The sequence below is a fragment of the Mesocricetus auratus genome, unplaced genomic scaffold (genome assembly GCF_017639785.1).
Source record: "Mesocricetus auratus isolate SY011 unplaced genomic scaffold, BCM_Maur_2.0 Super-Scaffold_100021, whole genome shotgun sequence".
NCBI lineage: Eukaryota > Metazoa > Chordata > Mammalia > Rodentia > Cricetidae > Mesocricetus > Mesocricetus auratus.
The window spans coordinates 11,266,455-11,281,437 of NW_024429202.1; the positions used below are offsets into that span (position 1 = coordinate 11,266,455).

At 42.3% G+C, this 14,983-nt stretch overlaps 1 protein-coding gene across 1 annotated transcript in view; it reads left to right on the top strand.

Annotated features, from left to right (window-relative positions):
- Positions 1 to 6,098: 6,098 nt before the first annotated feature.
- The window catches only part of Opn5 (opsin 5), a 50,053-nt gene continuing 41,168 nt past the window's right edge, over positions 6,099 to 14,983 (top strand). The window contains exons 1-2 of the mRNA XM_021228543.2: positions 6,099 to 6,228; positions 10,164 to 10,283. Of these exons, the coding sequence (XP_021084202.2) occupies positions 6,099 to 6,228; positions 10,164 to 10,283 (250 nt within the window). The remainder of the gene's footprint in view (positions 6,229 to 10,163; positions 10,284 to 14,983) is intronic.

Sequence of the window (14,983 nt, forward strand, 5' to 3'; positions counted from 1 at the left end):
GCGCTCAGAGCTGGAATATTTGAATTTGGGGATTAAGCCAGGGGATTCCTGGTCCCCTTCTCAAAGTTCTTTTCTCCCCTTGAGTTTCTCTTCCCATGCTTTGGGGCCTGAGGAGGAAGTGAGATGACTGCAGTGAGGCTGAGGTCCAAGCTTTGTAGGTAAGGATCCTGGGTCCTGTGTTCCTTGATGATGATGATGATGATGATGATGATGATGATGATGATGATGATGATGGGAATTCAGGGTCTCTGCTCATGTCTGGGCTCTACAGCATCCCTCTCCACTGCACCCCCTGTGCTCTTGGGATAGTCTTAGGTCAAGAACTGTCATTGTCGAGGGCAGAGGGTGGTGTTACTTGATTGCTTTCCCAGGAAGGGCTCTTGGATATATGCAAGGTTCTCCAGGAGAGACATGAAGAATGTATGCTATGGGCAGCACCATCTGGCTTTGTAGTCGGAAGTCCTCGCTCTTTGAATAAAAGTTAATGAAGATGAACAATTACATAAGATGCCTACCTTGTGGAATTTGTTAGAAAAGGTAGGGTGGAGACATCATGGGCTTAAGTCGATTCAAAACTTGCTGTTTAGACTTTCAGAGGAGAAGGTGGATGAAATAAACACTGGTTACACCAGACATGACAGTTTAGTACAATAGTGACAATCTAAAAGTATTCAAGTTTTCTTTCTGCTTCAAGCTGAATTTGTTGAAAATAAATTGGCATAAAGCTTGTTATTCTCAACAGATCATACTGCTCTATTTCTCACATGGCTCAGAAGTTATTGAATTTATTGATTACTCTGTCGCTTGCTTGGTTATGCAAGAATTTTTTGTTTCCTCCCTTTTTTCTCCTTTTCTACCCTTGCTGCCTCTTTTCCTTATCCTCCACGTGTCCTCCTATATAGCCACTTAAGTGAATTGAAAGCAAATGCTAATCTGTGTTACTGTTGAGGATCATATTGGATTATATACATATATATATATATATAAATAAAACTGGAAGTGTGTGTGTGTGTGTGTGTGTGTGTGTGTGTGTGCGTGCCTGTGTGACATGCACCCTCAGCCAATTTCTAGTTTTCTTCATGGCTGTGAGCATTTTGCTGGTAGAGAAGTCAAAGAACTCATTAGCAGTCTCCTACAGATAAACATTACCCTGGCTTTGGGGATTTGTGCTCCAAAACTGTTTTATTTCTTGATTTCTATTTCATATGTGGTGATCTCTGGCTGTTTTTATTGTATAGTAGGATCATGCTACATATTTATGACTGTCAGACTAACCCCGACTTTTTAAGAGCATCAGATTTGATCAACAGTAAATTGGGACAGTATTGACATTATCATGGCTGAAGGCATTTCTGAAGCATCCACAGCGACTCACACAGAACGAAAGCATCACTCAGCCCCGACTTTCTGAGTTTAAAGGACACTTAGGGAGCAAGAAAAGACACAAATGTCACATGGGATCTGGACTTCTGATTGATATCCACCCAGGCCTGTGCTGATTTCGGAGAAAGCACAGCTGGGAATGGCTTACTGGGTGGTAAAATTCTAGGATTTTCAGAAGGTTCCATGCAGAAAATCCAAACCAAAACAACAATAAAAACTCTTTAATTTCAGATCCTGAAAAGTACCACATTCTCAGTAGGGGACTGAGCATCATATATATATATATATATATATATATATATATATATGTATGTATATATATGAATGGATAAATTGATGGTTTGAATGTTTCACTAATATAACCACTAACAAATCTTATGTTAAAGTATACACAATTAATGTTTCAAAAAGTGACACATCATTTTGGAGAATTATGGATATCTTTAAGAGAGTTCTTCATCAAATGAAATGTAAAAAAATTACCATTAAGCTGCATATGACAACTATGGTAGGCATACATGTGTATATATATTTATAGTTGTACAAAACACATGTATCTACCCATGTATGTGCATAAAATAGGAATCAATTTTAGTCCTCGAAGCACACCTTTCTAGATCGTTTCTCTGTGTGTTTCTCATTTAAAATACGTATCGGTACATAGTGTTTTCTCCTAAGTTGTAATAGCCTTTCCTTACTATGACACCAAAATTTCTTGGCTCACTTTTCAAAGGGAAGATTTAGATTCCACTGTGATGGTGTTATGGGAGAAGACCCAGATTGAAGGAGGAGAGGAGACAGAGTCAGAGTTCAAGGACTTCAAGCTGAGCTGCATTTCTTCCTTGTTTAATAAGATAATTCCTGTGCAATCATGACCTGTGACGGTTGACTCCCTGGGGAAAGGGAAAAGGCGATTGTTTCTGACTTCCTAGGCTGGGCTTGAAATTTTGGAGTTTATGTAATGGTGAACTTGATTTCTTTTGTTGTTAAGATAATAGGAAAAGCAGGTCTCGCTTGATAAAGACCTTTGCAAGCCAGTGACATAATTGCTGAATCAGGCTTGCCTCTCAGCAGATTCTACCCCCAGGCTTGAGTATTTCAAGATTTACTATTCATCTTTCTTTGATGAGCTTCTTTGTTTAGACTTCCATAGCATTTTCTTTTTACATTTCCCTCTTCCATGACTGTTATAACCTGTGCAAGCGCAGCTATCCAAACTACCTAGGAGCTTTGTCATGTCTTTTTTTAAACTACAAGAAACTAGGGAGACAGAGGAAAAATTTCTCATGGAATATTTTCATAGTTTGAATGTAATTTGTGCATCACCAAGGCTGGGCAGGCTAGGCTTTTTCTATCTATACTAATGTGTAGTTTTCTCTTTGTGTGTGACCTTACAAAATTTGCCTTTCCATAACTGTCACTAACCCATTTTTACAAGCCCCTTCTGTTCAGACATGAAGACTTAGGCCTAGTTATGCCTCAAGTTATCACTTAATTTCTAATATGGATCCGTGGAGGATAGAAGATATATCTATGCTGTCACATTTATTGTAAGACTCCAAGAGCTATTTAAAACTTGCATGCGTGATTAGGAGTGTGTGTGGAGGTGATTTTGGCTTTTTTGTTTTGTGTGTGAACTGTTATGAGAAAGTCTTAGGTAGCTTTATTTATGGTCAAGATGTTACTGACTAGACAGTGAGAGCAGTGGGGAATATTATATTGCTTAAAGCCTTATGCTAATATGAATAATCAGAAATTGTAGTTTTGGGAAAGTAAGTATCCTGTCGTATAAAAGTTAGACAAGGTTTCTTGCCTTTAAGTGTGCAATTCCTTTGCAGATTCACTGGGTTGGGGTTGAAGAGATGACTCAGCCGTTAAATTACATACCCTGCATGGGTGAGGACCAGAATTTGCATATTCAGAAACACCCAGAAAATATCAGGTGGGCATGGAGTAGCTGTAGCCTTGGGAAGCAGAGCTGGGGACACGGAGCGGCTGGCTAGTAAGAGTGATATCTGCAAGCTCTGGGTTTGATTGATAGCAGAGTAAGAGAGACTGAGGATGAGTACCAGCATCAGTCTCAAGTCTCCATGGATATGCCCCACACATGCTCCCACACATGCAAACATGCACGTATAACCACGACAGTCACACACACACATACATACACACAAACAAACATGCACGTGTAACCATGACAATCACACACACACAAACATGCATGTGTAACCACGACAATCACACACACACACACATACACAAACATGCATGTGTAACCACGACAATCACATACATGGGGAAAATGGAAAACAGAAGAGAAATCCACAATCTCCTCAATAATGAGCGTGAGAGATCCGTCATATGTGATTTTCCAGAAGTTACCTCCGATCAGAGTTTAAGGATCTGCCTATGATCTGAGGGTGGGTGCCAAATCTGACAGCCCTCATTTTGAGTTTCTGAATCTAAGGGACTGCACAGCCAGAGGGCTGGGGAGCTTGCCGTGAAAGACTTCACCAGAATGAGGGCAATCAGGAGCCTGGCAGATAAAAAGAAAGCCTCTGGAGTGGGCAGGGCTAGAGAGGACCTGGCAGCCAAGGTTTCCAGGACAGCTCTCTGTAGCTACTGGGGAGGATGGGAACAGATTAGCCAGTATCCTCAACCTGCAGTAGCATCTCTGTCACATGTCACTGTAAAGCCCTGTGTGGACTGTCTGTCAGAAGGGTTAAATCTGTCCTTCTACAGAAAATGAAATTACCTCTGTGATAACTGCAGGTCACTCTCTGTGAGGGTGATACTTCCAGTGTCTCAGAGGGTGGAGCGGTGACACCTACTGGTTCAGTTTGAAATGAGCTAGCCCCGAAGTGAGATGCTGGAAGTAACAGTTACTAAGAAGTAATAACTGTCCACTGGATGTCGTTTATCTCAGTGTGTGTCACTTCCCACAAGTGCCAACTGCTTCCTTACCAGGGAGGGGTAGAGTGGGACTTGAGTTTTTGCAGAGTGTCATTTACAGTTTTTTTGGTAAACTTTTCAAAATCAAAATCCAAAAGAAACAGACCAAATTCTATGTGTTTTGGAGGGTTCCTCATTGCTCAGGGTCTTATCCTGGGCTTGAAGGAGGGTGACTGGAATAGATTGCTCTCTGCTTTAGGAAAACCTAAACCTGCCTATGGCTGAATTGTGTATGCCTTAATCAAGACCCAAATCTTTTCTAAATAACCTCATTTTTCCTAAGACTTATTTAAGTGTGTGATCATGTGTATGTGAAAATATGTGTGAGTGTGTGTGTATGCATGTGCATGTGTTTCTCTGTGTGTGAGTATGTGCGTGTGGTGAGTGTGTCTTTGCATGTGTATGTATGTGTGTCCACGAGTATGTCTTGGTGTGTGTGTGTGTATGTGTGTTAGTGTCTGTGTGTGTGAATGTGTCTCTCTGTGTGTGTGTATGTATATACATGTGTTTTTCTGTGTGTGAGTATATGCATGTGGTGAGTCCCTGCATGTGTGTGTGTGTATGTATGTATGCGTATGTATGCGTTTTTCTCTGTTTGAGTGTGTATGTATGTGTGTACATGAATATGTCTTTGTGAGTGTGTATGTGTGTTAGTGTCTATGTCTCTGTGTGAGTGCATGTGTGTGACTGTGTGTTTGTATATATGTATGTGTATGTATATATATGTGTGTGTGTGTGTGTGTGTGTGTGTGTGTGTGAGTATGTGTGGTAAGTGCCAGAGCCTATGTTCAGAGATACCAGAGGCTCTTGGAGCCAAGACACAGGTGACTCTGAAGTCTCCAATCTAGGTGCTCTTAACCACTGAGCCAGCTCTCCAGCCCTTAATTTTTTAAAATATGATTTTAACATTTATTCTTTGAGAATTTCATATACCTATGTAATTCCTTCAATTCCATTTCAACTCTTCACAGATCACCCCCACCTCTTAATTTCATGTTTTTTTTTCTTTTTAAATAACACACTGAGTCTAATTTGTGTTGCCCATACACACTGGGGAACAGGGCCACCTACTGGACCGTGGTTAACCTGCCAGAGGCCTTGTCCCCAAAGAAAACTGACTCTTCTCCCTTCAGCAGCCATCAAGTGTCAATAGCGGCTTAGCTGTGGATGGAGGCTGCTGCACCCTCCCTGGTTCATGAACAGCCTCAACTTTTCCGTTAACCCTGCTCATCTCTGGCCTCTTAGCTTCTTTTAGTGAAGTAACCAAGTTCCTTTGCCCTTAATTCTGTTTCTCCCCTTAGCAGAACGCTACAGCTCACCAAGCATGTAGGGAATGGAGAGGATTGGGCTATCACAGGGCACTGTGCTCTTGACAAACAAACCGTGTATGCGGAGCCTGCATTTCCCTCAGTAGTCTTCAGTTCTTCACCAGGTTTGTTAAGGAGCTACAGGACAAACTAGTCTTCCGCCTCTTATTCATTGGAGGAGGTGTGAAAAGGCTCAGAGGAAGCCTGAGGAGAAGATGCAGTCTTGCCCAGACTGCAAATTGAACAACTGAGTGTCGGTGTATTTACGTCATTTAAGAAAAGCGCTGAGCCTTTTTTTCTCCCTAGGACCTAATCACCGGCAGGCCCGGGAGGAGTGTGCCTTTTGGTTGACAGAAAGCAGAGCTTCTGTGAGCCGATCCAAGGGACTTACTATTCTGTCTGTTGAGATCTCTGCCGATTTGCTTGCTTTACAGACCCCTGGTGTGTGAGAACAGCATGGCCTTGAACCACACTGCCCTGCCCCAGGACGAGCACCTGCCACACTATCTTCGAGATGAGGACCCCTTTGCTTCCAAACTTTCCCGGGAAGCGGATTTAGTGGCTGGCTTTTACCTAACAATAATCGGTAAGCTTCCTTAATGCTCTGTGTCAGAGGCTGCACTGAGAGATGTCACAGGGTGTGTTGAATTTGCACAGACGATTCTGGTACTTACTTGGGTATTAGTGGACATGGGGAAGGCAGTTAGCATTATGGCAGTTAATCAATGTTTCATAAACAAACAAACAAACAAACAAAAAACGCTACTCTCATCAGAGGTAAATATTCCACTGATAATCTGAAGAACTTTCATAGGGAATCCTTTACCTAGACATTATTTCGTTTTGGTCACTTCACTAGTAGGTTTGATTTTTGGATCTCAGAAGAGTGATGGCGAATATATTTCCATCCTAAAAGAAGGCCGTGCTCCTCAGCCTCCTCTTCTCATGACCCAGGAAGCCGTGGCCCCGTACGACAGTAACAGTAGACACTGTTTTAGAAGTTGCACCTTATCAACTCTGCTAAGATGGAAATTACATTGGTGATCAATGAAAACTAACCTAGAGAGAAAAGATTTTTGTGTATAATTCACACAGGGTCCCATCTGTCTATTTTAGACTATATTATCCAATCCAGCAGCCACCCATGGCTCCTGGGCACATAAACTGTTAATTTTCTGATGAGCATATTGTAGTGAAAATGCATGCCTCCTCTTGGAGGCTTAGTACTGGGAAAGTAACGTAAAACAATTCATTGAGAATTTGGAATATAAAATACCCGTTGAACTCATTATTTCTGGAATTGATTAAGCATTAAATTGTCAAAACTAATTTGCTTATGTGCTTTTATGTTGCTGGCTACCAGAAAAAAATTAAAGTGTATGTGTAGCTCATATTTCTGGTTTATATTATATTTCTATTGGACTGCATCAATGCACACAACCAGATTTATAACATTTGGCTGGGCATGGTGGCACATGTCTTTAACCCCAGTGTTTGGGAAGCCTAGGCAGGCAGCTAGATTGCTATGAGTTCAAGGCCAATCTGGTCTACATAGAAGAGTTTCAGGCCAGCCAGAGCTACATAGTGGTACATTGTTTTTAAAATAAATATTGACAACATTTATTTAATTTAAAGTTGCTATATTAAGTCTGGGTGTGCGGTTAGCAGGTGGCTTCCATCTTTAGGTTTATATGTCTTTAATGTTTTCAGATGTTGGTTCAAGTCTGGTTTCTCAACCTCTCTTTCTTTCTCTCTCCTTTCTTTGTTCCTTCCACTTACCCTCCCTTCCCTCTTCTCTCCCTTCCTCTCTCTCTTCTGTCTATGACTGGTGAGGAATTTCATGTAACTCCTGAAATTAGAAAAACTCATTAAAGAGTTCTCAAGATTCCTCTATGGTCAGTGCTTGAGGCAGAAAGAATTTATCAGATTAAAAAACATGCTGTGTTGCAAAATAATTCCCAGGGTTCCTTGTACTTACTGTGAGAATTTGACTACTTTTTGTTTAATTTAATTTTGTCCTTCCCAACACAAATATATGAAGTACCAACTCTTTGCTACTCGTAAGTGTCTGGGAATAAAGCACTAACTAAAAACCCTTGGCTGGAGTAGTGCCCGCCTCAGAGTAAACCCCATATCATGTTTAAAAAGACTGGAAAAGGCAGACGGGCAATCATTTCATAAATTGAACTTAATTTATCTCAGTCAGTTGCAAGGGATGATTTGAAAATAGCATCCTTAGCAAGATCAGTGGCTCTGGGCAATGTAGCAGTGGGAGGACTCTTAGCCCATTCCTTCCTAGCTTGAAGGATTTCAGCAAGGGAGTCCAACAGTGTCAGCTGGGAAAGTGATCACTTCATGCATGTTGGGCTCAAGGGAATCAAAGTCAGATTGAAGTCCTGGAGTGGAGCTTAGAAATTAGGTGTTGAAGAAAGCGTCCCCAAGCAAAGGGGGCGTCAGGTGAATCAGGGAGAGACTGAAGTCACAGACAATCATTTGGGATGAGGGAAGAAGGGGGGTTGGATGAGGATGGAGGGTCGTGGACTCTTTGGAGACCCATGTTCTGGGCTTGACCCCATGTCTGGCTGTCACTTGTCTAGGTCCTTTTTAAGGAGCCAGAGTGGTTAGAGCAGCATTCTTACTAAATACTAGAAATTTTAGGGGAAACTGAAGAATGAAAATAGAAACCCAACTTTGGCATTCAGAAATAGATGTGAGACCCATTTTCCACTCTCCACTTTTCCACATCAACAACTGCCTGATTAACTGCCTAGAGGGGAAAGCTTTTCATCCTTTCTATTTGCAAAAGATACAGGATTTTGATGATAAAAAAGCCCACCCCATAGTCTCAATCATCTCAATCTTGTTTTCCTTAGTGTTTAAAAATATATCTGGTTTCTCTTGAAGCTCATCTGCAGACAAGGTTGCTTGTGGAAACAACGGGACATGGAATTTAATAGAACTCATTATTTTTTAAATTTGTGATGGGCACTGGGTGAAACCCTATGAAGTAGGGTTAGTAAAAATGTAAGGAAACGCAAGTTAGAGATAGTCTCAAGAGATGCTGGAAGGCAAAAGGGTGTCAGACAAACTTCCTAAACTGGCTGTGTGCAAATACTTAACCATTTTTACTTTTTTTTGATGCAACATAGATGGAAATTGTATTATTTTTGAGCTGCATTTTTTTCACTTTTCTTTCCCAGTGTGTCTTGCTAGATATTTTCTCATTAGGAGATAGTAGTTGCCATTTATCAACTCTGCCTTAGGACTGTTCAATTCCTTCATTTTTCCTCCCCATTTGCTTTAAGAAAGCTAAAGAGGCTTTCATGGACCATTAAGCATCTTTCACTCCAGAGAGTCAGCATCTCTTAGGAGTACAATGCAGTCAGGTCCTGGTGGTTTCTTACCATCAACAGAGACACACATTTTTTCCCCTTGTCCCCCCAAATGAATTGTGGTGGAGAAATTAAAATAGAAATTAAAGCAGCCAACTCTGGGTCTCTCCTTTAATGCTTTCCTTATTCCTTACTACTGAAGGCAGCTGTACCAGATTCTCATTTATACACAGCTACACTATGAAGCAAGAATTCCTGAGGAAATCTACTCTACATGTTAAGCTATGGAAGTAGGTGTATTCTTTTCTTAAATACAGTCAGTAGATAATGGGTCTTTTTTTAATTTTTTATTTTTTGGATTTTAACTGGGTTTGTAAGAACTTTTGAACAGTTTCATTGTAATACCCAAACCAACGTGTTATTAATAAAAGACTATTCAAACTTGGGAACACATGTATGTCGTTGTTGTTAGGTCTGGTGGGTTGAGGGTCACTTTCTCTCCCCTTGGTGGGAGGGTGAGTGCCCGTGTTATCAGTTGTTACACACTTACCCTTGACACCTAGTCCAGTGGTAGCTGAAGGCATCCAGTCTTCCAGAATACTGAGGGTCCATACCGCCTCAGGAGTCTAAGTCCTGGGGCTTGTGTCCAGGAGATCACCCCTTCCTTGCAAGGGGTCACAATAGACACCTCTGACCACAACTTTCCCGCATGCTGGTGCTCCTATGGGAGTCCACAATGGCACTGAAGTCAACCCTCTTGGTTGGCTTTACCTTCAGGGCTTACAAATAGTTAATAAGGGGTTGATTCCACTTATCCAAGGGAGGGAGTCTTATGAAGCCAATGCTTTGTAAACATGGCTGAGGAAGGCATTCTGGTCTGGGGTCCAGTACATGAACTGACCATTGGGATTCCCACCTTCTGAGCCTAACCCGGAAGTTAGGGGTTCCATTGTCTGGGTAAGTTCAGTCCTGTAATCCCTGACTCCTATTCCTTTCGAGGCAACCCATCCCTTGCCTGTCACTCACAATTCATGCTTTTTATTTCATCTTCTTAATTTAGATTTTTACTTAGTGGCCTGTCATTACCCTCTGAGTCTGTGGTGTCCATTTTTGAAATTGAGAAGTGTTTCATATGCAAGTGACTGCCAATCCTCATTCCAGTGACAGGACATTTTATTTTTCTTCGCAGGGATTCTTTCTACATTTGGAAATGGGTATGTCCTTTATATGTCTTCTAGACGCAAGAAGAAACTGAGACCTGCTGAGATAATGACTATCAATTTAGCAGTCTGTGATCTGGGGATATCAGGTAACGCGTCCATGCTGTTCCTTCATTGTGGGTTTAAAATACGAGTCACTCTAAATCACTTACTGGCTCAGAGCTCACTCTTGTCACCACCCACATCTTCTCTACCTTCTCAAAGTGTATTTACAGTGTTTGTAGACAGTCAGTGGAATGTCAGCTAAAGGGATCATTTAACAGTCACTATTTTGGGTTAGTCATGGGATTCGGTCTGGCTCCCTCTTCTGATGCTATTTACAATTGATACCTGGTGGGAATGGAAAAAGAAAACCAGTTTTCTTCAATGGAATGCCACATGCCACTAGGGATAGTTGGCCAATGTAAAAGAAACTCCACAGTTTTGGCGGGCTTTTTGATTGGCATTTTTTCTTATTCATTTTTCTGTTTGAGTTCCCTTTCTTTCTTTCTTTCTTTCTTTCTTTCTTTCTTTCTTTCTTTCTTTCTTTCTTTCTTTCTCTTTCTCTCTCTCTTTCTTTCTCTCTCTTTCTTCTTTCCTCCTTCCTTTTTCTTCCTTCCTTCCTTCTTTCCTTTTGTTTTTTATCATGTTTCTTTTTAGAGAGAGAACATGAAGTTGGGTGGGTAGAGAGGTAGCAAGATCATGGGAGGAGTTGGAGGAGGGGAAAATCATGATCAAACTATATTGTATAAATAGAAACAGAAAAATTATTTTCTTTTCTTCCTTCTCCATTTCTTTCTTTACTTTCCCCCTTTCCCTTTTGAGACAAGGTCTCCTGTAGCCCAGGCTGTCCCCTGACTTGCTGTGCAGATGGGGGTGACGCCGTCTTCATCCTCATGTCTTCCACTGGGGTGCTAGAATCACAGGCACATGTGGTACCATGGCTAGATTGTGGTTGTTGTTGTTGACAAATTTCTTTCCTCTTTATTTACTTTAAATTTGTGCATATATATTTATGTATGTGTGTGTGTGCATTTTCACATAGATGGGCAAACTTGTATGATTATACATTAAGCTGTATGTGTGTTTATGTATATACACATGTGTGTGGGCACATGCTTTCATGGGGTGTGTGTGTGGGTGTGTGTGTGTGTGTGTGCCTCTGTGTCTGTGTAGGCCAGAAGCTGACGTCACTATTTTCCTCCATCCTTCTCCACCTTATGTACTGTGGCAGGGTTTCTCACCTGGATTCATAGCTCCACAATTTGCCCTTTTAGCTACCCAGCCTGCCTTAGGGAACTCGCTATCTTTGCCTCCCAGTGGAGGGCCACCAACTGTTTACATGGGTGCTGAGGATCTGAACTCTGGTCTTCAGACTTATATGACAAGCACTCTACCCACGGAGTCATTTGCAAGCCCATTGTTGAGCTTTTCCCATGCCCCAGGCATGTTGAGTGCTAAGGATAAGATTTTGAACAACACATGATATTGTATACATCTCACAGTGCATTGGCCCGCAGATCCACAATCTAACCTGGTGAAAATAAATGGTAAGAGGGTAGAATCTTGAAGGGAAAATGGCAGCCAAAGACAGTGACAGGTCATTATGAGAGGAGTGGAGATCTGTGGGCCAACGGATATTTTAATTGTGACGTCTGGACCCATCCCAAGCTTCTGCTTCCACGGTCCTTAAAGCTGGCTGCACAAAAAATATTATGGGGTACACTTAAAATGACTCGTGTCAGAGGATTTAGTTCAAGTGGTTGAGAGGCTCGGTGGGTGAAGCGCTTGCCAAGTGTGCATGAAGTCCTGAGTTTGGATCCTTAGCATCCACGGGTGTGACATATTCCCAATCCCAGCACTGGGAGTGGAGGCAGGAACACTCAGGGGCTTCAACTCCAGCTTCAGTAAAAGACCCTGCTCACCCCTGATAAGGTGGTAGACACCAACATTGACATTTGGTCTACACATATGCATTAACAAATGTGTGCATCTGCACACACACCTCACACACAAGGGACACACCTCACACACGGAGGTACAGACATACATCACCCCATATGTGCACATTCATGCATCGCCAGGCAAGTTACTACGTGAACAAAATTGAAAATTGGATTCTTCCTTGCTACCTAGACTTTTCAGAGAAGTCAGAAAAGAGGAGCTGCAATATTTTTAACTGTAATTCATTTAAGAAAGAGCAATTCTGCATATTTATTGTCTTGTCATTTCTTCTATAAAGTTCCAGGGTTGCCTAGCTGTACCCTAACTTTTATTTGGATTCAAACATTGCTTAAGCAGCTGTAGTTTCTGGCTGTTAGGGAGGAAGTGTTTGTTTTTATGACGGTACTTAAAAAAACAAACAAACGGTTTCTTGCTGCTCTTTTAAAATAGTTTGTCTCTTTTCATAAACGGAATTGTCTGCTAAAATACTAAACGGCAGACGTGTTGTCGTTTTCCTGAGAGTTTGCCTCTGCTCCTGGTTCCTGGAGGAGGCGTCACTGGGTAAGGATAGACGCTGCTATCAAAAGCTCTTACGTGGTAGATGTGTATGTTCAGCAGAGGAGGAATGCATTTCCAGGCCCCTTTCCATGCCTGAACTCCGAGGTTTGGGAGAGGGGGCAAAGTGACTGGCATTTTGGCTGTTTATCACTAGATGGCGCCAGAGAAGCAGGAACGTTCTGGTTTTCCTCTACCTGCTCACCTAAGTCTCTGCGCTTCCTAGTTGTGAGTGTAAAATGTCTGCCCTCGTGAACTCTGCCATTTCAGCCTCATCCTCCACCAGTGAGTAATACCTGACTGTTGCTGAAGGCTGACGTAGGTCAGGCTTGAATTAACACACGCTCTTAATTGGTCGATACATTGAAATTGTTCTCCGTCTTGCCCCTCGGCTCCCCAAAACAGCCTCTCCTCTTACCTTTCCCTGCAAATGCACTTACAGGAATCCACCAGGAGGCGTTTTCTTCCACCCGAGTTTTCTCTGGTTAATCTAGGTCACGTAATACACTTTCTTCCCATGCATCCTAAAAGTTTTTTTTGTCTTTTTCCTTACTCAGCTGCATTCTATTCTGAACCCTGAAGAAGTACATTCTAGAGTCAGACGTGTTGCATTTGTGCAACTATTGCAGGTTGTGTTAGGCTCAAGGGCTCTTACCAAAGACCACGTAGTAGAGTAAGCTGGAGAGTCAGAGGAAGTAAACCTCTGCCCGAGTTCCTGGCAGACATATTGTATCAGCAGATTTTGGGGTTGGAAGTCCTGGACATTGACAGCGAAAGCACAACAAAGAACATACAATGAAAATGGAACAACTGCAGTGACTCTAACAGCAGCCAGGCTGAGGAGTGTTCTACCATGCGGAAGGGACAGACAGACAAACGGTAGACAGAGACACAGATACAGACAGACACACATTCAGATAGATGGACGATAGACAGACAGACAGACAGACAGAGACACTCATTGTAGATGACCTTGCCAACAAGGCACACCAAATGCTCCATCTACTCCAGGCTGAGCACAGAGTTATAGCTCATAACTCTAGCACTTGGGAAGTGAAGACAAAGGAGTTCAAGGTCATCCTGTATCTTCAGCTACAGAATACATTTGAGGCCAGTTTGGGCTACTTGAGACTCTGTCTCAAAAAAGCAACCAACCAATCAGCACACACACACACACACACACACACACACACACACACACACACACACACACACCAAACCAAATAAAAACCCCATTCTGGATGGAGACCTGGCCCAGATACTCCCTTTTGTCTATAGGCCACTTTTGTCTTTTCTGCTGCTCTGGTGTCCACACACAAGGGGATTCTGCACAGGTTTGGAGTCTGCTGTCTTCTCTGCCAGAACACTCTTGAGTCCACTGATTCTGACTCTACTCAAATATCACTCTCTTATGGAAAACAGCGATTCCCGTCTCTCTCTGAACTATTGTTCTTCGCCCCAGTAATTCCTGTATATCATCTGTCTCGCTCCCTCATCCTCTCGGGGTAAACACATCGAAGCTTGTATTTACTAACAGCTATCCTGCGTTTGAACGTCACGGTTACTAAAACATTTCTCTTGTATTTGAATGAGCAACATCAGAACAAGTGAGGCAAAGAACGAACAGAGAAGGAAAAATTACTAGAGAACATGGAAATCGGGTTTCACTGTGAAAATGAAGGAGCTCAAAAAAGTGATCGCTAAAGAGTATCTGTTAGAGTTTCAGAAATAGTATCCAATGTAATGAGCCTTCTTACAGGATTGGCTTCATACTCTTCATTGACTCCCATCCCCCTTTCTCCCCCTTCCCCTACCCCTACCCACTCCTGGTGTTTCTCTTCCTAACTTGTCCCTCTGTTCCTACATCAGACATCAAATGACATCATAAAGCATCCATAAACAAGGTAATATTTTTTCCTGACTGAAGGAAGGTTGGGCTCTCCTTGTCCAGTCTCCCCTCACACACACAGAGTCCCGCACACACAGATGGTGCACCCTTGCACACACCCATGCGCATAGTGTGTGCGTGCCGACATGCGCACACACTGAGGCCTGCACAAAGGCACAGGCACACCCATATGAATGCACATACGCAGAAAGTTGTGTGCTGTCACAGGAGCTTCTTGAGGGAGGGGCATTTGCAAATCACCATAGCGGTGAAGTTCCTTCCAATTCCAAGACTCCTCCCATTTTTCATGTCCCTGGATCCTTTCCCTGGAAGTAAATGAATTTCTGTTTTGCATTTATTGAAAGGAACCACAGCAAACAGTAAAGTAAATACATATCTCTATGTATCTTTTTGCCATAATAC